This window comes from Carassius auratus, chromosome 19 (genome assembly GCF_003368295.1).
Source record: "Carassius auratus strain Wakin chromosome 19, ASM336829v1, whole genome shotgun sequence".
Lineage (NCBI taxonomy): Eukaryota > Metazoa > Chordata > Actinopteri > Cypriniformes > Cyprinidae > Carassius > Carassius auratus.
Genome location: NC_039261.1, coordinates 24788517 through 24816361, shown reverse-complemented (window position 1 = coordinate 24816361; position 27845 = coordinate 24788517). Strand labels below are relative to the sequence as shown.

General features: G+C 32.2%; 1 protein-coding gene across 2 annotated transcripts; it reads left to right on the top strand.

The window, feature by feature from the left end:
* The first annotated feature begins 5119 nt into the window (after positions 1-5119).
* On the top strand, positions 5120-26216 carry LOC113119916 (major histocompatibility complex class I-related gene protein). 2 transcript variants are annotated; one of them, XM_026289650.1, is made up of 8 exons: positions 5121-5263; positions 7562-7822; positions 22651-22929; positions 24034-24315; positions 24766-24864; positions 25192-25209; positions 25477-25530; positions 25609-26216. In XM_026289650.1, the coding sequence occupies exons 1-7, from the start codon at positions 5212-5214 to the stop codon at positions 25524-25526; spliced, it is 1041 nt and encodes a 346-aa protein (XP_026145435.1). In that variant the 5' UTR covers positions 5121-5211; the 3' UTR covers positions 25527-25530; positions 25609-26216. The 2 variants fall into 2 exon arrangements, with proteins under 2 accessions (XP_026145436.1, XP_026145435.1); XM_026289651.1 differs by lacking the exons at positions 25477-25530; positions 25609-26216 and having other exon boundaries at positions 5120-5263; positions 24766-24863; positions 25190-25209.
* The last annotated feature ends 1629 nt before the right edge of the window (positions 26217-27845 follow it).

Sequence of the window (27845 nt, the reverse complement as noted above, 5' to 3'; positions counted from 1 at the left end):
GTGTGCGTTATTGAACTATGTAAGTTCCATATGTTTCTACTGTTAGAATGAACAGTTTAACTTGGCTTATATTGTTCATGTGGCTTACTGTGGTAATTGTAAGAATACGTGCATTTGAGTATTTATAAGCATGACCAGTTCATTAATTACGGGGCAGAGAAAATGTATGTATTGACTTTGTTTGTAGGCTATCTAGCTAATTTCCTGCAATCTAAGTTCTTGTACAAATGTTTATCCTTCAAATGAATTGTGGCTTTGTATTGTAGCTAATTGTATCCCATATCCTTTTTCCTCTTAGAAACCACACACACACACACACATACTCACATATACATGCCTAATAAAGGAAAGAAGTTGTGTAATTGAAGTGACTGGACTGGACTGTTCTTACCGACACCTCCACTGGTCTCAAGCCAGCCACCTGCATATCCCTCTCAAAATTCCTTTTCAGTTATGCCACTTTCTATATCACATTTAGATTTTTCGGGTTCCGGTCGGGTGCAGCAAAGGGTTAAAAAAGAACCCTTTGGGACATTATTTCAGCTTGGCACCTGGCAGATTATGAAAATAGACACTTTAAGGATTTTAAAAAATCAGGTCGCATAAAAAAAGCCGGGGTGTGCGCGTGGACCCCTATTTCCATCTAGACTATAGCTATTATAAGATCCCTGTAACAGCTAAGGAATTTGCAGTAGTATTTGATGCTGTTCCTAGTGGCCTTATTCAACTTTTATCAGGCAATGTATCTTCTGAAGCTATCCCCATATATATTAATAATCAGTTAAGTATTGATGGCGTGAACATTATAGATAAAAAAATTATTAACTTTTATATTAGAGAATTATGTAGAATTACGTTATTGCCTAAATGCAAACCTTTTTGGAACTCAATGTATAATCAGATTGATTGGAAAGAGTTCTGGAACTTACCCAATAAATACTGTCTGACCAATAAAGTTAAAGAAATTACATATAAGATATATATAATTACATATAAGATTAGACAAGTAGTCTCAAGATTTTTTAAAGACATGGAAACTACATGCAGCTTTTGTAATACAGAAGAAGAATCAATAAAACATGAGCTTAAACATTATATTGAAGCCCTAAAAGAAGCAAGAAATAAAAAAGCGAAACGGATGTATAGAATTTTTGAATAGTTTTCTTTGTAATTTTTGTTTTATTTTATTTTCCCCTGTGTAATTATTATTAATTTTTTTATTTTTTTTCATTGTTTCTTTGATGCTGTTTTGAATGTAATACTTTGTGTTCCTCTGTGTATGTATGTTGTTCTGCAATAATAAAAATAATAAAAAAATAAAAGATCAGTACAATGGTTGGGCGTCAAACTCTCTAACCACTAGGCCACGACTTCCCCTGCTGGTAAACAAGAAAAAAAGGTAGCCAACCCCTGCTGTAGAACAAGAGCCAGTATAATATGATATTAAGATAATAGGATCTGTGGCTCAAGATTCTGAGTTCTAAGAATAGGGTTCAACTGTATATTCCATTTGGCTTCAGTTCTGATGAACATTAGAGATTTCATCTGACTCATCCTTACTGACTGAGAAACCCCTCCATGAAAAAAAACAGCACTCCAGAACCGGAAGCTACCGGAAAAGAGAGACTCAGAACTATGTTCATTGGTCAGACAACGCTCTTGATTACCAACATAAAGCAAAACTTTCCTCAAAAACAATGCACATGCGACATATGTTGTATATTGACGAAATCTCAGACATCTTTGATTTGTATGTCCAAATTCAGCGTTTATAACGGTGTTGTTAAAGAACCGTCGGGTTTCCCAAAAATATCCAAAGATCAGCTTTCAGTGATTCACTTTCTCTTCCTCTTCCTCACGATGCATGTGCTTTAACTGAGGGTTGTTTAACACAGGAGCACTTTGTGATATTTGAAAATACTTGGCCGTTGTTTAGCACAGTTTACACCCAGCATAATCTGTTTAACCTCTTAGAATATACATTAAAAACAATAAAAAAAACTCCAATACACGTATTTTAGTCTTTCTAGTATAGTGATTTCCACGAGGTGGCGCTCCTAGATAACATTAGTAGGCCACGCAGTGAATCTGACACTGGAGATCACGGCCGTAACCAGTTCTATAAAAAACCCCTTATTATAGAATTGTGATATAATACAACTTATACAAATAATTATACACACTAACACTTGAAAAGAGACAGAAATGTAGATGTTTATGGAGGGATGCTCATTTTTAAATCATACCCTATTTATGCATCAAAGTTTGTTAATACTTTAGGCCTACTATATTTATGGGGTGGACAATTTTATCCGTTTATTTATGCAAGTTGCAACCATACATATTGCTGTTATAGTTTTTAACCATTATATAGCTGATAACTTTGTCTAGTGCTCCTATGTTTATCTACTGGGAAAGTCGTGGCCTTCCACCTTCAATACCACGACTTAGGTGTCCTTGAGCAAGGCATCGAACCCCCAACTGCTCCCCGGGCGCCGCAGCATAAATGGCTGTGTGTGTGTGTGTGTGTGTGTGTGTGTGTGTGTGTGTGTGTGTGTGTGTGTGTGTGTGTGTGTGTGTGTGTGCACTTTCGGATGGGCTAATGTGTGCACTTTCGGATGGGCTAAATTCTGAGTTGAGTATGGGGCACTTTCACTATAGGCTACTGAATGACTTAGCATAGACTTCTTAATGGCTAGTGTTTAAGTATTTAATTTCATTCTGTACCCTAAGTTAGCTACTTGTTCTAGGCTACATATCTCTGCACTAGTGTTAGACATCGCTCAGATAGCGTTGTTAACGTTTGTGACAAGTAATATCATTTTTTTTCCTTACCGAACGTCATGGATTTTTGATCAGGGTGTCTATTTTTAGTAACTTCGCCCATCAAACGTCAGTTCACTGGCGCAGAAGTTAAAACGTGTGTGATACATATTGACGTGATCGACCTGGGTTCGAATCCACTATTTGCAATAAGTAGTATAAATAGCAGAAATCACTAAAAAAATGCTACTATTTGCACTTGGCATAAATAGGCGCTGCCTTTTTTTTATTACTGCCAGACTACTGCCGGCGATGCAATGTTGATTGTAATTGCTATTAAAATACAATGAATAGCATACTTTATTAAATTTCTGCATGTTTAATTCAGCATGTTTACATGCACACATTTAATATGAGGAGTTTAACAGCAAATTAGTCAATCAGAGAACAAATATTATTTTTACACATGACCATGAACATTTACCGAGGTCCGGACCTCATAGCTGGCTACGGGCCGGCTCGAGATCACGTGGTTTCTCTGAACAGAGTTCAGTTTAGGACACGGGTCACAGGGAAATACCGTCTCCTACTGTCTGTTGTAGTGTGGTAACAACAGATAACTGAACCTGTACAGTCTGTTTAGTTTTATTCATTATGTATTTTGTGCATGCCTTTATTATTTTGTTTTTAAAGTGTGAAAAATGTATATCTATACTTCTCTTTGAAGGATGAAGGATTTGTCAAAAAAGTTCAAAATCACACTGAAGAATGTTTCCTTGATCTTTCTCTTACCCAAATATACAGGTTGGAGAACAATCTTAGTAAACAAGTTAAATAGCTACTTTTATTTGCATGTTTGCTGCTAATATTAATCCATAGCTAATCTTCATCAGTGCTTATCTTTCAAGATGAGGGAAGAGTAAATGTTAGTCACTTCATTTATAAGAGCACATAAGGCCTATAAGAGTTTAGTTTTAGTGTACATTATTTCTACTCCACCACAAAATACTGAGAGCAGCTCTTTGAAAATTAATGACTATATTAACAGCTTAAAAAAGAGTTTCTCTGCTGTTTACTGTTGTACTTTCACACACAGTATATGAAGCTATTTTGCTACCATACTGTAGCCCTTTATATGGAGCACATTACTGTCTTTAGATGATTTGCTTATGTTGTAGCATTCCTATTTTTTTTAAGTGAATTAGTTTGAGCACTCTTTATGTTATTTGTTATATGTAATGCAAAAATAATATGTGATGTAATTTATTAACTGATTAAAAATACTGTAAGAGCAGATGAGCAAGTAAGCATAAAAATTAAAAACCAAAAGTACTGATGCTGTCATCTGCATGCACAACTTGCATTCTTCAGTTTACTGGACAGATCTGTTATTGCCTATTTCTCAAGAAAAATATATATATATAAGTTATCAAAAAGTGTGTGTGTGTGTGTGTGTGTGTGTGCGCGCGCGTGATTTAACACCAACAACAATAATATTGGTCTGTGTTCATAATACTATAATATAATAATGTATATAAATATATATATATATATATATATATATATATATATATATATATATATATATATATATATATATATATATATATTCATTTCATGTAGTAAACGGGAAAGTTCACATCCTCCTCATCTGATCAGCATTAAGGTTTTGATTGAGACTTTGAGTAAGTGTTATCAGTTTAAACATGAGAATCTTCTTACTGATATATGACAGCAGTCTTGTCATTTATTGTAAATGAAATTATAATCCAGAAGTGAAATGGTAATTTTTAAACCACAAAAGTCTATTTTGTCCTATAAATCTTTTATGTTTCTGTACAGAGACGCACAGGTTTGGTCATCTCTTCAAGAGTCTGGTGATCATGATAGTGATTTCATCTGTACTTTATTTCTTAATCTGATTGTGTTCCAGACCAGTATTTAAACTCGTCCCGATCACCACTCTCCAAGATTATTCATTTGATTTATGTTACAGTTAACCTTTCTTAGAGACATCCTCAGAAATTACAAATATTTGTCAACAACTACAGTGTAAGATTTATATGATTGTTTATTATTAATACAACCATACAGTAAATCACAAAGTTGATTTTTCAAGCATTTCAGTGATTCCATCAGTGTAAGATGAAAACAAAAAAATTCTTTTCTAACACAGGCACATGTCTCACATGATTCCATGTTCATTTAATTACTATTTTGTCTTTTACTTTCATGATCAGCCTAGTGAAGGAAATAACTCATAGTGACTCGTGACGTCAGACTTGCCAAGAAAAGCTATTGGCTAGAATTTCAGAGACTATTTATCAGGCGCGAGGCTCAGAAACATATCACCAGTTCAACATCGACAGCCGAAGTGTCTGGATCACTTATTTTAATTACATTTTCTAGAAGGATTATCGGAAAGGAATTGTTTCTCAGGCAAAAGAAATGATGCAGCATGTAGTGCTTTTGCTCCTCGGAGCTCATCTTGCCTCGGCTGGTGAGTGATTATTATTATTATTATTATTATAACAAATTATTATTAATAAACTATAATTTACCATTTGTTTTATGACTGCTTTTTAAAAGTTAATGTGTTATATTGAAACAGACCTATATAGTCCATTTTAGTCAAAGATTCGTGTTAGTAACACTTTATCAGAGACGTGATTTTTAACGTGTTTCGTATTTTTTTATGTTTTAATATTCTAAAGATCATATAAACGTATCCAATTCATGTTATATTTTTATTACATTATTCTTTGCTCAGAAAAACTGACTTAACCATAGCCTACTACTACTACTAATAACAATAATAATAGTTAATACTAAACAATATTAAATAATAGCCTAAAATAATGCGGAGTATTGCAGTGTATTATAAAACATGCGCGTGTAATAAACTAAATAAATACATAGCCTAGGCTATAGCCTATAGCGTTTGTATCTAACAAATATATTTATTGGTTTGAGTTTGAAAACTTAAACCATATTCTAGAGCGCTAGTTCGCTGCATCACATCAGTTTCGTTTCTGACCTGAGAAGCGTTTTTCTGCCCGGATACTGATGACGCGCTACTTGTTTTAGTCTAATATTAAATAGGAATAAACCTCATAGCTTTCTGATTGTCTTGTCATGTGTTTTACCAGGCCCATCACAACAAAATAAAAATCTAAATTATTAATTTTTTCATAAGACCCATAGAACAGGGAAGAAAAGAAAAGAAAAACAGTTTGGCGCAGGTTTAGGGAATTTTGACTGCAGTGTTTTGTTTTGGCAACTAGATGGAGATACAATACCACGAAACATTTACATTATGGCAAGCATGACTTTAATTTCTTCATGGGTTATGAATTCTTGATATCAACAATTCAGTTTACACTAGTTAAAAGTCTAATTATTGATATCAGGAATTACATTTCAGCTAATAAAAATATAATTCTTGATATCTGTAATTGAATTGTCATTTATTAAATGTCACAGGCTGCCATTACAATTTAATTGTTGATATCAAATAATTGATTTTTTACTATTTCACATATCAGAAATACAATCCTTACTAGTAAAAACCTTTATTTCTTTATATCAGTTAACACATGATTACTAGTACTGATGTCTGTTCTTGATATCAATAATTAAATTGTCACTAGTGAGTTGAATTTCTGATTTCATGAATGTGGTTTTTACTAGTAACAAAAGTCATTTTAGATATCAGAAATTACTCTCCTAGTTGTTGATATCAGAAATACATTTTAAGATTTCAGAAATAACAAATGTAACATGTTGAAATATAATTACAGATATGAAGAATTAACATTTCAACTAGTGACAATGAATTCTTGATTTCAATAATTTATATCCTGAGAATGAATAAAAGTCAAAATAGCTTATCTATTGCCATTCCCAGGATATAAAATCTTGATGTCAAGAATAATATTTTTACTAGTAGAAATGTAATCGCTTGATATCAAGAATTCAGTTTCTGCGAGTGATGACCTCATTGTTGATATCAAGGATTAACATTGTTACAGTGGAAATTGAATTGCTGATATCTAGAGTTCATATCCTGGGAATGAATATAAATCTAAATGGCTTCTTGTCATATCTACATTGATATTTGGCAGATGATTTTATTAAATACAACGAGAGATTTACCACGAAATGATAATAAAGACGAGAAGTGTGTGTTATACAAGTGTTCAGTCCTCGTTCAGACTCGTAAAGAGAGGACTGGAAGAGATGAAGAAGATAATCATCAGACGACAGACAGATAATAATCTACAGATCAATAATCAATAACTGATCTGAGATCCCGTGTGTGTGTGTGTATGAGAGAGAAAGTGTGTGTGTTATTGATTAAAGCTGAATGAACAGCAGGATAAACACCAGTTTATTTACTTCATATTTCACACTAATCTGTGATTATCTGACGTATTACATTTCATTTCTTTCACATGACTGAATCTGTTGCACTAATAAATAATATGATAATAACAATAACACATTCCTGTTAAATACAGATCACTGTTGTGTGTAACATTTGTGGCAAATTATGAAGATCTGGATTATGATCATAATAAACACGGACAATAAACAACTAAAGCCACAGTACTTTTCTACATCAGTGTCATTTTTTTTTGTTAGTTAATTTAAATATTGTAATATCGGTAACTGTTTCACATGTTATGGCATAAATTATTGTAATATAGCTAATTGTGAATTTCACTGTTGATGTAACTCTTAAAGTGTGCTTTATGTGATGATGACTGAACGTCTCTGTGTTTGTGTCTCTCTTCAGGAACACACTCTCTGAGATATTTCCACATTGGTGTGTCTGGAGTCAATGATTTCCCAGAGTTCACAGCGGTCGGTCAGGTAGATGATCAGCAGTTTGATTACTTTGACAGCAAGATAATGAAAGATGTGCCGAAGACTGAGTGGATCAGACAGAATGTAGGAGCAGATTACTGGGACGGAGAGACTCAGAAACGTATTAGCCACCATCAGCGCTTCAAAGTCGACTTCCAGACTCTAAAGGGCCGCTTCAACCACACATCAGGTAAACTAGTAACAAACCTCCTCACTCACAGATAAAGACATTAGTTTTAATTTACAGTGAAATATCTCTTCACACAGTGACCTGCACAAACCTCCAGAGGTTTGGATTATTTTACATTTACTTTTATATACATTACACACTAATGATATAAAGTTAGGAGTACAGCGACCATTACAATATCTTTTATTTTTTATTTTATCAGTATTACAGATGTGTTTGTTAAATAAACATTAATATTCACAGAAACAAGGACAGAAATGTTCACTTTTGTCTTTTTTATTGTACAGTAAGGTAGTGCTATTTTTAATATTTCACACTGGGACACTTTTACAATTTAGTCATATTTATATTATATATTTATATATTTATGACTCAAACATTGTGTTTCAGTTTTGGCTGAAAACAAAGAAACAGAAGAGAAACCGTTCAGTGTGTGAACAGAGATGCTTGAGATGAGATCAAAATATTAGGAAAATATTATTTTCATATTTCATAAAAATGTGTCATAATTATTGCATAAATATTAATTAGTACAATGTAATACTCTCAAAATACAAAATAAAAACAAAAATTACATTGATTTTACTGACAATAAACCAAAGTTACTTTTCAGGTGTTTAAACTTCAAGATTTAAAAGTGATTCAAATTTAAAACGACTTCAGACTTCACTCTTTTTAAACTGATTCTCAAGAAACATAAAGTTTGTCTTTTAATATCTTATTAATCTCGTTCTTATTTTGCGAGAAATGAACTGGTTCTGCTTCAGAAACAGAGAAGAAGAAGAGAAATGTGTGAACAGAGATGATTCAGATGAGATCAGAATATTATAAATTGTATTATTATAATTATTTTTGATGGGGAAAAATGTATCATTATTATTTCGTAAATATTAATTATTGATGTGAAATTCTCTAAAAATACAAAATTTAAAAGAAAATATATTATCAAACATAAATATATTACATTAATTTTACTGAAAATAAATGTGTGAGATCAGAAATGCGTCAGATGAGATGACAATATTAGGAAACCTTTTTATTTTTTTCATTGGGAAAAAAGTGATCATTATTTTTACGTAAATATTAATCAGTACCAAGAAATTCTCTCAAAATACAAAATAAAAAATAAAAAATATTATTGAACAAAAAAAGTATTGCATTTATATTACTGAAAATAAAAAATGTATTACATTTCAGGTGTTCAAACTTCAAGCTTTTAAAAGCGATTTAAATTTAAAATAACTTCAAACTTCACTCTTTTTAAACTGATTCTCAAGAAACATAAAGTTTGTCTTTTAATATCTTATTAATCTCGTTCTTATTTTGTGAGAAATGAACTGGTTCTGCTTCAGAAACAGAAGAAGAGAAATGTGTGAACAGAGATGATTCAGATGAGATCAGAATATTATAAATGTTATTATTATAATTATTTTCGATGGGGAAAAATTTATCATTATTATTTCGTAAATATTAATTATTACCGTGAAGTTCTCTAAAAATACAAAATTCAAGAGAAAAAATATTATCAAACAAAAATATATTACATTGATTTTACGTAAAATAAAAATCTGTGAGCAGAGATGCTTCAGATGAGATGACATTTGTAGAAAAAAATTTATTGTTTTCGATGAAAGAAAAAGTGATCATTATTCTTGCGTAAATATTTATTAGTTCCATGAAATTCTCTAAAAATACAAATTAAAAGAGAAAATATATTATCAAACAAAAATATATTACATTTATTTTACAGAAAATGAAAAATTTTTTACATTTCAGGTGTTCAAATGTCGAGCTTTTAAAAGTGATTTAAATTTAAAACGACGTCAGGCTTTTTAAACTGATTCTCAAGAAACGTGAAGTTTGTCTTTTAATTTCTTTTTAATCTGGTTCTTCTTTTGTGAGAAATGAACTGGTTCTGCTTCAGAAACAAAGAAGAAGGGAAACGTGTGAAAAGATGATTTCTGCTGGATACACACCTAAAGATAATCAGCAGATTTAGGGCTGATTTCCCTTCCATCAATCCCAGCTGTGTCCTGATTATCCTGATGTTTCTCCAGATTATGTGATCAGATGTTCTCTCGGTGTGAGGAGTGTTAAAAGTGTCTGAACCTGATCAGAAGAACGTCAGAGCCGCCCGATCACCAATCATTCAACATGTTTAATATTTACCATCAAATCCTGAAGTGTGGGGGAACCCCGAGGACAACACACTCACGCTCTGGAGATTATCATGGGAAACGAAACAATAATCAATCAGAAAGAGAAATGATGGAAGACTGAAGCAGTCATGACGCAGCACAAATGCGTCCGCGATGATTATTCTGAAGTCTTGCGAGATTTTAGGAGGTTTCCTGTGTTCACAGTGAGACTCTTGATGAAGATCAGTTTGTGTGTGGTGTGCTGTCTTTATCACATCATGACACACACACACTACAGGAGCAAAACGCTTAAATCTGGGATGTTTTATCCTCATGTTTGTGGTCTATCACAGTTTGAAAATCTTATAAGATGTAAAAAATCTTTTAGTGTGGACCCAGCATTAGATGAGATCAGAATATTAACATTTTTATTATTATAATTATCTTCGATGGGGAAAAATGTATGATTATTATTTCGTAAATATTAATTATTACCGTGAAATTCTCTAAAAATACAAAATTCAAAAGAAAAAAATATTATCAAACAAAAATATATTACATTGATTTTAATAAAAATAAAAATGTGTGATCAGAGATGCTTCAGATGAGATGACAATATTAGGAAAATAAATGTATTTTTTTCATTGGGAAAAAAGTGATCATTATTCTTGCATAAATATTAATCAGTACCAAGAAATTCTCTCAAAATACAAATTAAAAAAAGAAAAAATATTATTGAACAAAAATGTATTACACTGATTTTACTGAAAATAAAAAATTAATTACATTTCAGGTGTTCAACTTCAAGCTTTTAAAAGCGATTCAAATGTAAAACTACTTCAAACTTCACTCTTTTTAAACTGATTCTCAAGAAACAAAGTTTGTCTTTTAATATCTTTTTAATCTCGTTCTTCTTTTGTGAGAAATGAACTGGTTCAGAAACAGAGAAAAAGAAGAGAAATGTGTGAACAGAGATGATTCAGATGAGATGAATATTGTAATAAAGTTCACGTTCTCTTTGTGGGTGAAGGTCGGCGTACTGAGGCTCGAGGAAGATTCATTATTTCTTAAACACAAAAACAAAATCATAAAACAACGATCCTCGGGCGGCTTAAATAACGTTTCCCCACGTCAATCATTAAAACGAGAAGCAGGTGTTACGTGTTTCTCACTTGAACCACTTACCACCGTTCGTCTCTTCTCTCTCTCCCGTCGCAGACCTCCACCGCCACAAACATATTATCATCTTTTATTATTATTTTCAATGTTATATTATTCATTTTATATATATTCTTTCTGCTGACCAGAAAACTGTGCTTTATATGTTTCCATTCATTGATTTTTATATGAATTTTTGGAATATCGCATAAAAAACGCTGGATGGAAACACCAAGATTCAAGATTCAGATTCAAGATGTGTATTTGTCACATACACAGTTATGAAGAGCATCTATAACCAGCAGTCAATATGAGTCAGGTCCGCTCTATGGACAGTGCAATTATTAACAATACAACACAGATGAAAATATACATAAATATAGCTATAAAAGATAGAAAAAAAGTAAACAATAAAAATATAAGAATAAAATATAAAAAAAGATGTATACTGTAGAATTAAATATAGAACGGAAATAATGTGCATGAAAGTAAACTGTAGTCTTAAATATTAAGATACACAGAGATGTACAAGAGCAAACAGGTGACACTGTCAGTGTTTCTATGTGAGGTAGAGGATGATGAAGATCTTACTGATCAAGTGAACATGAAGTGAAGACATGAAGATATTAAGAGGCTGGTTTAGAGTTTAGGAGCCTGATGTCCTGAGGAAGAAACTCCTCCTGAGTCTCTGGGTTTTTATCATCAGGCTACAGAAGCACTTACCAGATAGCAGCAAAGTGAAGAGATGGTTACTGGGGTGAGCAGAAATTATAAAAATGTGCATAATAAAAACATATGCGCTCAACTAAGTCAGATAAATGTCTTCTACGTAAGAAAACATGAGCATAAACTACGATAGAAACACTTTTACCAAATAAACTCCTTAATGTCCTTAAAGTATTCTTTTCGGTTGGAAATAAATTGATCATAATTATTGTATAAATATTCATCGGTACCATGAAATTCTATTAAAACACAAAAAGAAAAAATATTACCAAACAAAAATATTTTACATTGATATTACTGAAAATAAAAAAATTAATTACATTTCAAGTGTTTAATAAAACTTCAAGCTTTTAAAAGCGATTCAAATGTAAAACGACTTCAAACTTCACTCTTTTAAACTGATTCTCAAGAAACGTGAAGTTTGTCTTTTAATATCTTTTTAATCTCATTCTTCTTTTGTGAGAAATGAACTGATTCTGCTTCAGAAACAGAGAAGAAGAAGAGAAATGTGTGAACAGAGATGATTTAGATGAGATCAGAATATTAGAATTTTTTATTATAATAATATTATAAAAATATAATATTTTTCATGGGGAATAACGTATCATAATTATTGTGTAAATATTAATTATTACCGTCATATAAAAATATTATTGAACAAAAGCTTATTACATTGATTTTACTGAAGATAAAAATGTGTGCGTAAAGATGCTATAGATTAAAATATTAGAAGAAAAGGAGAACATTTTTATGTGAAAAAAGTGATCAAAATAATTGCGTAAAATATTCATTATTAGCATGAAATTCTCTCAAAATACAAAATTAAAAAAGAAAAATATTATCAAACAAATATTTATTACATTGATTTTACTGAAAATAAAAATAATTAAAATTTCAGGTGTTCAAACATCAAGCTTTTAAAAGCGATTCAAATTTAAAACTATTTCAAACTTTACAGCTTTTTAAACTGATTCTCAAGAAACATGAAATCTGGTCTTTTTATATTTTAATCTTGTTCTTCTTTTGTGAGAAATGAACTGCTTCTGCTTCAAAAACAGAGAAGAAGAGAAATGTGTGAACAGATGATTTAGAGATTAAATATTAGAAGTTTTATTATAATAAATATTTTCCATGGGGAAAAACTTATAATAATTATTGTGTAAATATTAATTATTACCATCAAATTATCTAAAAATTAAACATTTTAAATAAAAGATATTATTGAACAAAAGCATATTACATTGATTTTACTGAAAATAGAAATGTGTGAGTAGAGATGCTTCAGATGACATTAAAATATTAGAAGAAAAAAAATAATTTTCGATTGAAAAAAAGTGATCACAATTCTTGTGTAAAATATATATTAGTTGCATGAAATTCTCTCAAAATACAAAATTAAAAAAGAAAAAATATTATCAAACTAAAATGTATTGCATTTATATTACTGAAAATAAAAAATGTATTAAATTTCAGGTGTTCAATCTTCAAGCTTTTAAAAGTTATTTAAATTTAAAACAACTTCAGACTTCACTCTTTTTGAACAGATTCTCAAGAAACATAAAGTTTGGCCTTTTTATATTTTTAATCTTGTTCTTCTTTTGTGAGAAATGAACTGCTTCTGCTTCAGAAACAGAGAAGAAGTGAAATGTGTAACGAGACGCTTCTCTCACGAGAACGAGACCAGACCAGATTTATACACATTCTTAAAGAAATCCTCAATGATGAAAAATAAAGAGAAAAATAGTCTTTGATTCAACTGAAAAACACAAAATGCAAAAATGTAGGTGCTTTTTTAAATCAACTTGTAATTTATGAAATGAAACTCTATTTTAATTAAATGATGTGCAGCACAAACCACATGTGAACTAGAGCGGATCGATTCTGGATAAATCCACAATCATGTTTTATATAAATATATCAATTAGAGATAACCATTTTCTCACGATCCTGAAGAAAAAAGATTAGAAAACTAAACAAAATAACCTGATTTACTAGAGGTTCTCACAAAATGTTCATTGAGTCTTTAAAAACAAAGTTAGATTTAAAAGAGAAATGAATGAAGGAGTCGTCGTCTGAAATGATAAAGATTCGTTTCTCTTCTGAATCTTCTGAGTGAACGATTCAATGACAAACACTTGTTTAAACACACACACACACACACTCTCACACACACACACACACACACACACACTCACACACACACACACACACACACATACAAACACACACACACACACACACACACACACACACACACACAGTAATGTTTTCTCCCAGTAGTTGTTGTTTAAATGTGTGTGTAAGACAGTAATAATGATGTGTGTTTGAGACGAACCGTGCTTCTCGCTCGTCTGACGCTGATCTGATCCTCGTCACACACACAGATGAAGATTTGTGATTCAGAAGAAGATCACGTGCTGATTGAACTGAGATCATCTTTAAATCATTGATTGTTCAGCTCGAATGTGAACTCTGACCAAATCATCCGGTTCTCTCCAGACCCGAGATCTCGACACATCTCCAGTGAACAGAGACGCTTTAGAGATGACAATATTATACAGTCTATTATTATAGTTATTAAAGAAATATCACTGAACAAAAGCATATTACACTGATTTTACTGAAGATAAAAATATGTGAGTAGAGATGCTTCAGGTGAGATTAAAATATTAGAAGAAAAAAAAAAGAATTTTCGATTGAAAAAAGTGATCACAATTCTTGTGTAAAATATATATTAGTAGCATGAAATTCTCTCAAAATACACAATTAAAAAAGAAAAAATATTATCAAACTAAAATGTATTGCATTTATATTACTGAAAATAAAATTTTTATTAGATTTCAGGTGTTTAAGCTTCAAGATTTTAAAAGCGGTTCAAATTTAAAACTACTTCAAACTTCACTCTTTTTAAACTGATTCTCAAGAAACAAAGTTTGTCTTGATAATGTTTTTAATCTCGTTCTTCTTTTGTGAGAAATGAACTGCTTCAGAAACAAAGAAGAAGTTAAATGTGTGAACAGATCTGCTTTAGATGAGATTAGAATATTAGAATTTGTATTATTATAAATATTTTCAATGGGGAAAAATGTATTTCAAAAGAAAAAATATTATCAAACAAAAATATATTAAATTAATTTTACTGAAAATAAAAATGTGTGATCGGAGATGAGATGAGATGACAATATTAGGAAAAATGTTTTTTTTTTTTTCATGGGGAAAAAAGTGATAATTATTCTTGCGTAAATATTAATCAGTACCAAAAAATTCTCTCAAAATACAAATTAAAAAAGAAAAAATATTATTGAACAAAAATTTATTACACTGATTTTACTGAAAATAAAAAACATATTACATTTCAGGTGTTCAAACTTCAAGCTTTTAAAAGTGATTCAAATTTAAAACGACTTCAAACTTCACAATTTTTAAACTGATTCTCAAGAAACAAAGTTTGTCTTGATGATATGTTTAATCTCGTTCTTCTTTTGTAAGAAATTACCTGCTTCTGCTTCAGAAACAGAGAAGAAGAAGAGAAATGTGAGAACAGAGATGATTTAGATGAGATCAGAATATTAGAATTTGTATTATTATTTTCAATGGTAAAAAAAATTATCATTATTATAGCATAAATATTAATTAGTTCTATGAAATTCTCTGAAAATACAAATAAAAAAACTAAAAATATTATCAAACAAAAATATATTACATTGACTTTACTTAAAATAAAATTGTGTGAGCAGAGATGCTTCAGATGAGATGGCAATATTAGGAATTTTGTTTTATTTTTTTAGATGGAAAAAAAGAGATGATTTAGATGAGATCAGAATATTAGAATTTGTATTATTATTTTCAATGGTAAAAAAAATTATCATTATTCTTGCATAAATATTTATTAATTCCATGAAATTCTCTCAAAATACAAAATAAAAAAGAAAATATATTATCAAACAAAAATATATAACATTCATTTTACAGAAAATGAAAAAAATGTGACATTTCAGGTGTTCAAACTTCAAGCTTTTAAAAGCGATTTAAATTTAAAACTACTTCAAACTTCACACTTTTTAAACTGATTCTAAAGAAACAAAGTTTGTCAATATTTTTAATCTCATTCTTCTTTGTAAGAAATGAACTGGTTATGCTTCAGAAACAGAGAAGAAGAAGAGAAATGTTTGAAGAGAGATGCTTTACATGAGATGAAAATATATTAAAAAAAATGTCAATGGGAAAAATGTATCAGAATTATTGCAAAAATATTAATTACTACCATGAAATTCTCTCAAAACACTATACACAAAATAAAAAAATATTATTGAACAGAAATATATTACATTGATTTTATTGAAAATTAAAAAAGTTAAATTTCTGGTGTTCAAACTTCAATCTTTTCATAAAGAACTCCACAGAAACAAACAGAGGCTCAGAGAACAAACTCTGCTGAGACTCAGAGACATGAATTAACATCTGTTCAAACTCAACTGAATCTTTTCAAACTCAACTGTCAAAATATTCAAATGTAAACAGACACACATCTGTCTCTCTGCTGAAGACGCTCCAGAAATATCAAATATTAAACTATTAATCTTTCAGACGAGACTCGGTTGAAGCAGCTTCAGAGTTGATCTTGATGAACTTCATCTCGTTCTGCTCTGAGATCAGTCAGATGCAGATTGGGTTTGATTTTAATATCAGGCTCACTTCAGAGATCCTGCTCTCTGCTGACCGGAAAATGTGCTTTATATGTTTACAGCCACCGATTTCTATATGAATATCGCATTAAAAAAACACTGGATGGAAACGCCAAGATGCGCATAAATTATAAATATGTGCATAATAAAAACATATGCACTCAATTCAGTCGGATAAATTTCTTATACGGTAAGAAAACATACATAAACTACTTTTTATTTACCAAATAAACTCCTCAATGTGCTCCGGAAATGACGCAAGGCTTTGTGACGAGACGCTTAACTGGATCTGATCTGAAACATTAGTTTTGTCTTTCTCAAATGTTTGAGCAAAGTCTCGTCAAAGAGCTTTGTTGTAATTAACTCACAGAACTGAAAATAAGAGACATGACTGCGTTTCGTCTGAAGCTCGTGGTTTATTGTGTTCAGAAGTGATTATATAATGTGTGCTTTACTCTGATGCAGAAATTAATGTTTTCTTGATGATATTCAGCTCAAGTTAATCAGGAAGTGATGATTTTGTTCTCTTCTGCTCGCTGGATGCTTTATTCGCAGATGTTTTATGTGATATTTCAGTTTTGTGCACAAGTTTAATTCATAACTTTGTATAGAAACATCTGGATCAGTTTAGATGTCAAATAAAAGATGAGTAAAGACAGGAATCATAAAGAGTTTAAGGATCCAGTTCATGAACTGATTCATTAATTATTCGTTAAGTACTTGAAGAATAATTGATCCTAAATATTACACATAATCAATACTGCTTTTGACAACATTTCTTTTTCAATTAAATTATCAGTTATTATGAAAGAATGATCTTCCTAATGTGTGTTTAAACAACTATTCAGTAACTTTATACTGATTTGACTCACACAAACCTGAAACACACACAACACAGAAACAGTTCATGCTTCAGTTTGATTGGACGAGATGAGAATCACATGACAGCTGCTCTGATGATTCATTCAGTGAGTGATTCACTCAAACTGATTCATACGAGTCGTTGATTCGTGAGTCAGATCACACTGTGTGCACTGATTGATCGTTCATCAGACCACATCACAATAGAAATCATGTTTTCTGTTTATTGACTTTGTGTTATTTCACAGCAGTCAGTTCACACTTTTTAAACTGCTTATACAAGTAACATAAAGTTTGTCTTTCAACATCTTTTTAATCTAGTTCTTCTTTAGTAAAAAACTAAATTGGATAGATATTAATAAGTACCATGCAATACTCTCAAAATAAAAAATAAAATATTATTGAACAGAAATATATTTTACTATATGAAATTGATTTTACTGAAAATAAATCAAAGTTACATTTCAGGTGTTCAAACACCAAGCTTTTAAAAGTGATTCAAATGTAAAACTTCTTTAAACTTCATACTTTTTAAACTGCTTTCTCAAGAAACATAAGTTTCTTGATGATCTGTCCATCATCCTCCACCACAGCAGATCATGTTCAGCTGACAATGATCAGTTTAAGAAGATCGATTCTCAATTCGCAAGCCATTTCTGTTGCTTTTATAGAGGGCCTCAAAACCTGAAACCCCTCTCACAAAGATGTTTCTGATCAGACGTGATTCAGTAGTTTATAGTGTGTTTCTCTGAGGACTGACGGCTGCTGAATGATCTCAGCTTCTTCTGTGCTTCTCGAGACGCTTGATCCTCAAGTTGAAGACCAAACACACAAAGCTGCCTTCTCTCTCTCGTTCAGAGAGTAAATATCCAGCAGCTGAAGGCTGAAGCTGTAGAGATGTGTGAGCCACTCAGTGGAGGATGCAGACTCTAATGTAGTGAGACAGAACCCCATAGACAGACAGAGACAGATCACAGCATTAATGTGACTCTGATATCTTTCATACTGAAGTTCAAATTCCAGCTGGACACTCCTGAAGCTCCACTATGATTCACATGAGATTAACAAATGACAGTTTGTTGTACATTACTTAATGCTGAAGTTATGTTTATTAGCAGTAAAAACAAATGTTAAAATGATTGTGAAATACACACGTCTGCAGTGTAAATCAATAAGAGCTAATGGTAGAGAGACACTCTCTTCACTGTCCCAACTGTACAACACTCTCAGATGTCCTGAAGAGCTTTGATTTCTGAATGATATCTAACACACTGTAATGAAGTCATTTAAGCCAGGTTCACGCTACAGGAGTTTTAAAATCATAACCGATTTTGAAATCTGGTTGCAGCAAGACACATGAGTTGAATCTTTGCAGATTATCTTCCCTCAAATATTAAATGCACACACTGCAAGATTTAAACATCGTGGCACATCACACACTGCAAGATATTATTAAGATTATCATGCCAGAGGGAGTGCCTCACGTGATCTCACGCAGCAGATCGTCACTGAATTTATTAATTTTTTTTAAGCGTGCTAGCTTTGTGCACTCACCCGGTGCATTCATACTGAGGCGATTTCACTCCAGCACTTCTCTTTCTCCTTACTGTTGTAATGTGTTTCCGATACATTATACAGACACTTGTGTCACTGCAAAATTTCAAGAAACAGTTATCTCCTCTATCTCCACTATCCAACGAAGCCGCACATCAGCTGTTTTGCGGTTTTGCGCATTGGCTGTGAAAGTACTGACGTAATCATATAGCCATCATCATCCCGATTTAAATCCTAAATATCAAACATGTTTGATAATAATCGGGGCTGCCCCGATTTGTGTGCGATTAGATGGGAAGGTGCGAGATTCGATCTGTGAACGCTGCACAATACCAGATAATCCCCGCCAAACATCGGGACAGATCAAGGTGCTTGACAAGATGTTTGCTCTGATTCTCGGGAGGGAGAATTTAATAGCATTTAGTTCATATGTCACATGAGACTCCACAGGTTCCCTTACCCAAAAGTAGTATACCTTAAGTTTATTTTATTAAGTATACTTAAGTAAAGTTCAAGGATATTTTAAGTATACTATGTAGCAAGTATACATATACCAGTGTTCTAGTAGTATACTTGTAAGTGCACTGTTTCAATACTCCTTGGGACTAAATTGGCCCACTTTCTAGTATATAAAAGTATACTTTTAAGTATATGTGAAGTAATAGCAAACTTTGAGTACACAACTAGTTTACCTCTATGTTTGTAGTTTGTACTGCAATTATACTAAAAGTAAACTTATAGGTTTACTGATAGTTTACCAATTAAATACTTTGTACACTTTGAAGTATAGTCTCAGTAAACTACTAGTCTAGTAGTTTTATAAAATATACATTTATGCATAAAAAAAAATTAATAAAAATTTATCAGACGATTTTATTCAAAGCGACTTACATTGCATTCAGACTACATGTGCTCCCTGGGAATCAAACCCACAACCTTGAGCTGTTAACGCAATGCTCTACCAGTTGAGCTAGTTATACTGCAAGTGTACTCATATGTTTTCTTTAAGTGAACTCTGCATCTTACTTTAGGTATATTACTATGTCCCTATTTAAGTTTTAATTTGTATATATTTTGTTCTATGAATATCTGAACATACACAACATCCAAAGAAAGAACAGGTTATCTGCTTGTGAACAAAAACATTTTGTTCTAGCTTCATGCATTCTTTTTTAAGAAAAAATAAAGGAATAACATTCTGAACAAAAAGCTAAAAAAACACTATTAATTGGATGCAGAATGATAATCAAAAGGTAGATGGAGTCGATCAACACCCCAAAGCTTGACAGTTATTATTATTAACTCCTCATCGGCTGATATTTTATTCCATAACGTTACAGTTTTGATGCTGTTTCATGTCAGATGATCGTCTTACATGTGTTAGTATCTGGTTTTTCTTTTTTTTCTTCTTCACTTGTGTTTTCTTGGAAATTCTGTACAGAAAATGTGTACTAGCGCCCTCTACTGTATAACAATAAAAACACTGATTCTAGAAGCACAAGTATACCTCAAATATATTTAGACTTTTTGTAGGTATAAGTCAAGCAAGCATACTTAAATGGTATTTTAAGTATATTTCTGAGAAGTACATAAAAAGTAAATTAAAAGCATACTTTCCTATTTTTTAGTCTAAAAGAAATATACTAATAGCACTCTTGAATAAACTTCTTTTTCATAAGGGTTACCATCATGATGTGTGCAAGTTTATTGTGAGAAAAGACACAACAGCAATGAAGGTCGAAACAAAAAAACATCTGATGCAAAAGAACATGTCTCCATAGTTAGAACTTTTGATTATCAGCTGATCCTCTATAAAGATCATAGTAATTGTGTGTATGTGGACATACTGTACAACTATGCAGAGGTGTAAAGAGGGCCTGAAAACTATACTTAAGTAAAAGCAGAGATACTTACAGTGAAAATTACTCCATTACATGTAACAAGTCACCAATACCATTCAAGTAAAAGTGTTTTACACGTATTGAATGTAGGCTCAGCAAAAAATCTGCTAAAGATATTTCAGCCTACTGAAGAGAAACAAACCAACATAAAACAAAATTAGCCTAAATTTAATTATATAAAATTAAATAAAGGATAGATTATTTTTGACTATGTGCCTATCATGTAAATAATAAAGTCTATATGATTAAATAAAATATAATTAATAATGAATAAACGGATGAACAAAAAGACTATTGCTGCAGTTTTTCTTTCTTGCTTATCAAAAAACAAACAAACAAAAAACCATCAAGATAGCTTGTGGTCTTCTATGTGTTCTGCTATGAAATCTGCAATCTCATTTAGTAGGCCTGTGTGGTCAATATTTCATGATTGTATTTAAAACCACAGTTTCTCACAGCTTTTAACATGTCAAACATAGATTTCAAAGGTTCCTCAACTTAAAATATAATTTGGAAACGATCCTTGTGAGAACCTGTATAAGTATACTGATAACTGGTTGTTACGGCAAAATTATTACTATTTAACATCATTATATAACTTGAGTTACACATTCTGACTAGCATATAATTTAGTTCAAATTCACTATTAAAGCTGTTCTTCCTTCTAGTTACCAGCTTCATGAGATTGTCACAACGTGGCCAAGGCCTGGGCACAGTTCCCTGCAGTGCCACACATTAAAAATGGTTAGCTTTTTAACATGTTGGGAAGCATGTTTAGGCCTGTGTGTTGAGTCTCAGTCATTATGTATTATGATATGTTATGGAAGATGGTTTGGAAGCCTTGCTGGGAGAAAACAGTAGTTGTTTCATGAAACCAAAAAATATATAATTTCCAAAATTAAGTTATTTTGTTTTGTTCTTAATTATTATTTTTTTTTTTTTAAAGAATGAACAGAGAATGGGCACAACCTTTATTGTGAGTGGCACATACTCTGAATGTCCTAGTGTTTCCCAACCCAGTTCCTGAAGGCACACCAGATTTTTTAATGCTCCCTTTACAAATACCAGCTCATCAGCTTCTAAGTAGAGACTCCAAGACCTGATATGTATGGGTCAAAAAAGGTAGACATCCAAAATGTGTATTGTTGCTGTACCTCAAGGAACAGGGTTGGGAAAAACTGGTATATTCTTTTGTAAATATTGTATGTGTATATGTGAAAATTGAATAATTTGTTATTTTCAGTTTTCATAATTTAGGACCATTGTGTCTAATTAAAAAAAAAAAAGTTTGGTAAATCACAATAATTTGTATTTGCAAAACAACCTATAGTAGACTGGATGTAACCAGTGTTTTTGATAATAGAGTACTAATAGAGATTTTAGCTGATATTGTGTTATAGAAATGTGTATCTTCACAAAGCCTGATCACAGGTATTAACCTTGATATAGAAAAGGCCAAACACAGCTCTGTTAAACAAAGTTAACTTATGCATGTACAGGGGTGTCAGATGGGAATATAATGGAACAGAGTTAAAGGGATGCTCATCAAGGGGGACTGCCCCCCACCACCACCACCAGGGCATGTGTATACACAGAACCTCTTTGTTATATTACAAAATCACACTCTTCATCTTGTATCTAATGTCTCACTGTACATGGATGAGAACAAAATACCAAAATGTGTTCAGATTAATTTTATTCTGAATCCTCTCTTATTGAGACTTTCTGACTGAATTATGTTTTTTATTCTGGCTTTATGAACTTATTTTTCAGACAGACAAATTAAATCTGTCTCTGTTCTTCAGGTGTGCACACAATCCAGGAGATGTACGGCTGTGAGTGGGATGATCAGACTGGAGCAACAAATGGGCTCTACCAGGATGCTTATGATGGAAAGGACTTTGTGTATTTCGATTTGAAGGAGATGAGATATATTTCCCCAGTATATCAAGCAATCCCAACTCTACAGAAATGGAATGATGACAAAGCCCTTCTTGAGAATGACAAAAATTACTTCAGCAGTGTGTGCATTGAGTGGCTGCAGAAGTATGTGCAGTATGGAAAGAGCAGCCTGGAGAAAACAGGTACAGCAGATCTTATCCAGAAAGTGAGCCATAAAGCCTACATATTTTCGTTTACATTTCTTGTGCACATGAAGTCATTATTTAAAAAAAAAAAAAAAAAAAACGTCTCATTTGGGGACTCATTACTAATATATTTGCTCACTTTTAATGTGTTATATTGCCCCAGGCTAGGTTAGGAGAGCCATGGAGTACTGCTCCTGCTCTTTACACTTTAAAAATACATAGACTCTTGGAATACAATGCTCAAACTATAATTAAGTCAGAATAAACATAATTACAGTAGTTTATTTATAGTTATTTATATACAGTCAAAAAAGAGAAATGAACAACAGTAAAAGGCTTCAGGAGAGCAGGGGAAAGGCCAAAATAGTAAACAACGCTTACCTGACAAAAAGAAAAGTTTAAATCAACAAGTCTTAACTGCGCGCAGTCTAAACACATAGGAATAAATTGCATGGTACTGACTTCCTACAATGCTCCCAGTTTTAGCAAGTACTAATAGCAATCTTACAGCATAAATTCCATACAGATTTAGCGATACTCTTCACAACACTTTCTGTTCAACTATACAGGATAAGATCATAGCACATTTGAGCCAGGAGAGGGTAATCAGAGAATTAAGTTTTGAGCAAAGATTCTACGATTGTATTTATTAATTTAGCAGATATGTATCCAAAACAATTTACAAATTAGGAATGGTACAACATAAGTGATTAATCTTAAGGAGAACTAGCAGGAAAATATAAGAAAGTGCTGAGATGTAGGTGTTGTACTTGATAAAGCTCAGTGACCTGGAACAAACCCTTTATGTTAAGAAAACCTTTATACCTTTAATGATCTTATCATCAATAAGGGTTTCCTTAAATTAAGGGGTTTGTTGCAACCACCCCAAGAGCTGCTGACTGTAAGGTTGATAAACCTTGTGTCCTAGAGCAAGGCACTTAACTCCAGGTGATCATTTTGCATAAATATCAGTGGAAATATTTGCTCCCCTTGCAAAGTGCCTTATTGGAACAAAGACATGTGAGTTTGAGCAGCACCTCTAACAGCCAATTATAGTGCTAGTATTTAGCTCTCTCTCTCTCTCTCTCTCTCTCTCTTCAGTCTCTCCTCAGGTGTCTCTGCTGCAGAAGTCTTCCTCATCTCCAGTAGTGTGTCATGCTACAGGATTTTATCCCAGTGGAGTAACAATCTCCTGGATGAAGAATGACCAGGAGCATCATGAGGATGTGGAGGTTGGTGAACTTCTTCCTAATGAGGACGGGACCTTTCAGAAGACAAGTGAACTCAAAGTTACACCTGAAGAGTGGAAGAACAACCAGTTCAACTGTGTGGTGGAGCACCAGGGCAAAACCAAGAGAGCAAATGAGATCAGGACAAACAATGGTAAGTGCATGTATTCCCTCCTGTGATTAACCACCTTGGAATTGGGATTAGCTTTGGAAAAAAAAGAAGAAAAAAAGTCTAATGATTTATAAATAAGGATGTTTATTGAAAAATAAAGAATAAAAAAATCCCTAACATTACTTTTTAAAGAAGTGTGTGTGCGCGTGTGATCCAAAGATTGTATATCACCTAGTCACACCCCAATGCATGGCTTGCTCTATTTATCAGCTCGATCTGCTAATAGGGAGCAATCAACAAACAATAAACAAAACAAATCATAACTTGGCTTATACAACACATCCATAGAATGCTTATGTAAATCATTTTGTTTACTGCAGATATTACAAACAGATGCTGTTTGTCTTTGCATTTCTCTAAATTAGTACTGATTAGTAACATTATTAGACACTTTTTTTACTAATCTGTTGTCTTCTTCTGATCAAACAATAGAGTCTGTTCCCATTGGCATCATTGTTGGTGCTGTTGCTGCTGTGGTTCTGTTGGTTGTCATTGCTGTTGCTTCGTATATGGTGTATCAGAAGAAAAAAGGTGTGTATAGATCATATGACAGGATGTCCACAGATGTCCACAAAATGTCTGTTCATTTTTTTTTTTTTTTTTTTACTTAAGGCTATACAGAATCTTAACATAGAAAAAAGGATTAAATGATGTGAAACTATTTTGTAATTAAACTTGTTTGCGTGCTGCCTTGAGTTTAATCTTAATTTTGCTAATGTACAATTTTATTGTTTATATATAAAAAGAAAAGTTATATGCTATGTTGTAATAGCGTATCCCATTTTTTTCAGTGGATTTTGTTGATGTTTTTGTTGTTTGGTGTAATTACTTAATTTACTCTCTCTGGTTATGTTTCAGGCTTTAAACCTGTCAACGGTAAGTTCCTCAGTCACAAATCATGTAAATGTATCAAGATGGGTTCTGCAAATGGGCATAATGTGGTTAATATTGGTATCTTCATTATATAATTACATTTGTAATGTAATGTTTTGATAATGTCAAATTATATCGTCAACCTAAATAGAAGTTTTCATCCTACAACTTCTCTTTACTAATAAATATGACATTATAAATAAAAAAATGGCCTCTGTGCTGTGCCACCATCTAAACAGTCCTGTACTGTAATATTGTTTTCTGTTGTAGCCTCTGATGATGGTTCTAACAGCTCAGCTCATACAGATCCACATGCATGAAGATGTAGGTGTCTTTCCATTAATCAGTACAATTCAATAATGTGAAATGAATGAAAGTAATATGTTTGTTCTGGCATTTTAGGAGACCAGAATTGTGGGAGAGATGAAGTTGAATGATGCATATCCTGCTCTCCATCTTGCTTACAGAGCTGCACATAAACACACACACACACACAAACACACACAGCACAGCACAATATCACAAATTTCTGTGATTGGATTGATCTGTCTCGTGGTTTTTATGGTTGATTGATTTGTGAAAGATTGATTTATATGCTAATAATTGATGTCTCAAAAAATAAATGATTGTTTTTTGTGACTGTTGTCTGTGTATACAGTCAATGTCAAACACCTGTGTTAAACAGCATGTCTCTCAATCTAAAAAGTGGATAACAGATTGGATAATTTTACATCAACTATATTAAACTATCAACTTGTAGGCTTTGTGTTTTATTCATGGTCTGGGATTAATGGGGGTTTCAGCTTATAGTTTCTTTATTTGTTTTAAATGATTTAGATGATAAATCTATACAAATAAACATTTATATGAATATCTGAGCAGTACAATACAATTTTTTCTTTTTTCTTAATAATCTAATATGAGATACATTAATGTCTTTGTATATTGGTTGCCTTTGGGTTGTAATGTTGTTGTTTTTTTGGATTATTTACAAATAAAGAAACCTCACAGAAAGAAGCAAATGGTGAATATCTGTCTTTCAAAATACTCTTGTACTAAAATAGTTTTACCCTGTAATCTACTGAGAAAATCTGACACGACGGAGAACTCTAACTGTAACAGCATCACATGAACATTTACACTTGAAAACAAACTTGTATATGTCGCCATAACAATTTTGAGCTATTTCCACATTGATTTGTGATAAAATTCATATTTCAGCCAAATCAATTAACTTTTATTTTAAAAGCAGTTGAAGTTAGATTTACAGGACAAGGTTGATATGAAGCATTTCAGAGAAACTTTTTTTTTGCATGTTAGAGTGTATTTCTGTCTGTGTATATAATGAAGATCTTAACCCTGTTTCCCTTCTTTTGACCTTTGTATCAAGAAATGTAATATCACCCAGGGAGCAGTTGGGGGTTCAGTGCCTTGCTCAAGGGGACCTCAGTCGTAGTATTGAATGTGGAAGAGTGCACTGGTTATTCATTCCCCCCACCTACAATTCCTGCTGGTACCAAGACTCGAACCGACTCTAACCATTAGGCCACAATACATTACATACATTATAATTTAATGTATATTTTTAAACCAGCAAAAATATTATTGAAAAATTATACAAAATCTAAAAGAGGAGAAACTGGACCTTTCAAAAGTAAGAACATATCATCAATATAACATTTCCAATATATAATTAATGAAAAAAGTTTGAATGTCTCCAATGTAAATAACTGAAAGAGTTGTTACCTGCAGCAGAAGAACCACTTATAAATATTATTAACTGGTCGTTATCTTTAGTTCACATCCCAAAACCATTCAAGCTGGTGGTTATTAAGCCTCTTATTTATTACAGTTTTTTTCAATCGCTAACAAGCGCTTAACCATACTTCAGATACTTTTTCTAAACTCTTAACACAGACTAACACCTACAAAACACAATTGGCCAAATGGATAATATTTTTCTCAAAAACACATTTTGTTAAATATATACTAAATCTTCAAAATAGAACACATCTTTCTCTGCACACACCAACTTTACCAAAACACTGGAAATCTGACTCAAAATTAAATTATTCTGTCAAAGAATAACACTTGTTTTCACCTCAAAAGGTACTTGCAGTCAATCAGAGTACACCAGGTTTCAAAATACTGGATATTGTTGACATTACAAAAACTGCATAGACTTTTCAGTCTCAGTTTTACAGGTATTTGCATGCAAAACATGCAATTCACTGTTTTACACTAATTTTCTTGGTTAGGAACTGTATGTCCAAATGTACAGTAATGTTCACATTCAAAAGCATTCCAGTAAAAAGCTATTTTTTTCCTTTACTGTTTACTGCATGGATACAGTAGAAACACGGTATGATAGAACAGTAAAGGTTTGACAGTATTGCTAAATATCCATGAAACACAAGAGCATTCTGAACAAAAAAACAACAACAGCAAAAAGCCCAGATAAAAAGGGTGGGGGGAGGGGGGGTAAAATAAAAAAAATCTCTCACTGCTCCTCTCACTGCTCCTCTCACTGCTCCCGCTCCTCTCACTGCTTCTGCTCCTCTCACTGCTCCTGCTCCTCTCACTGCTCCTCTCACTGCTCCTGCTCCTCTCACTGCTCCCGCTCCTCTCAATGCTCCTGC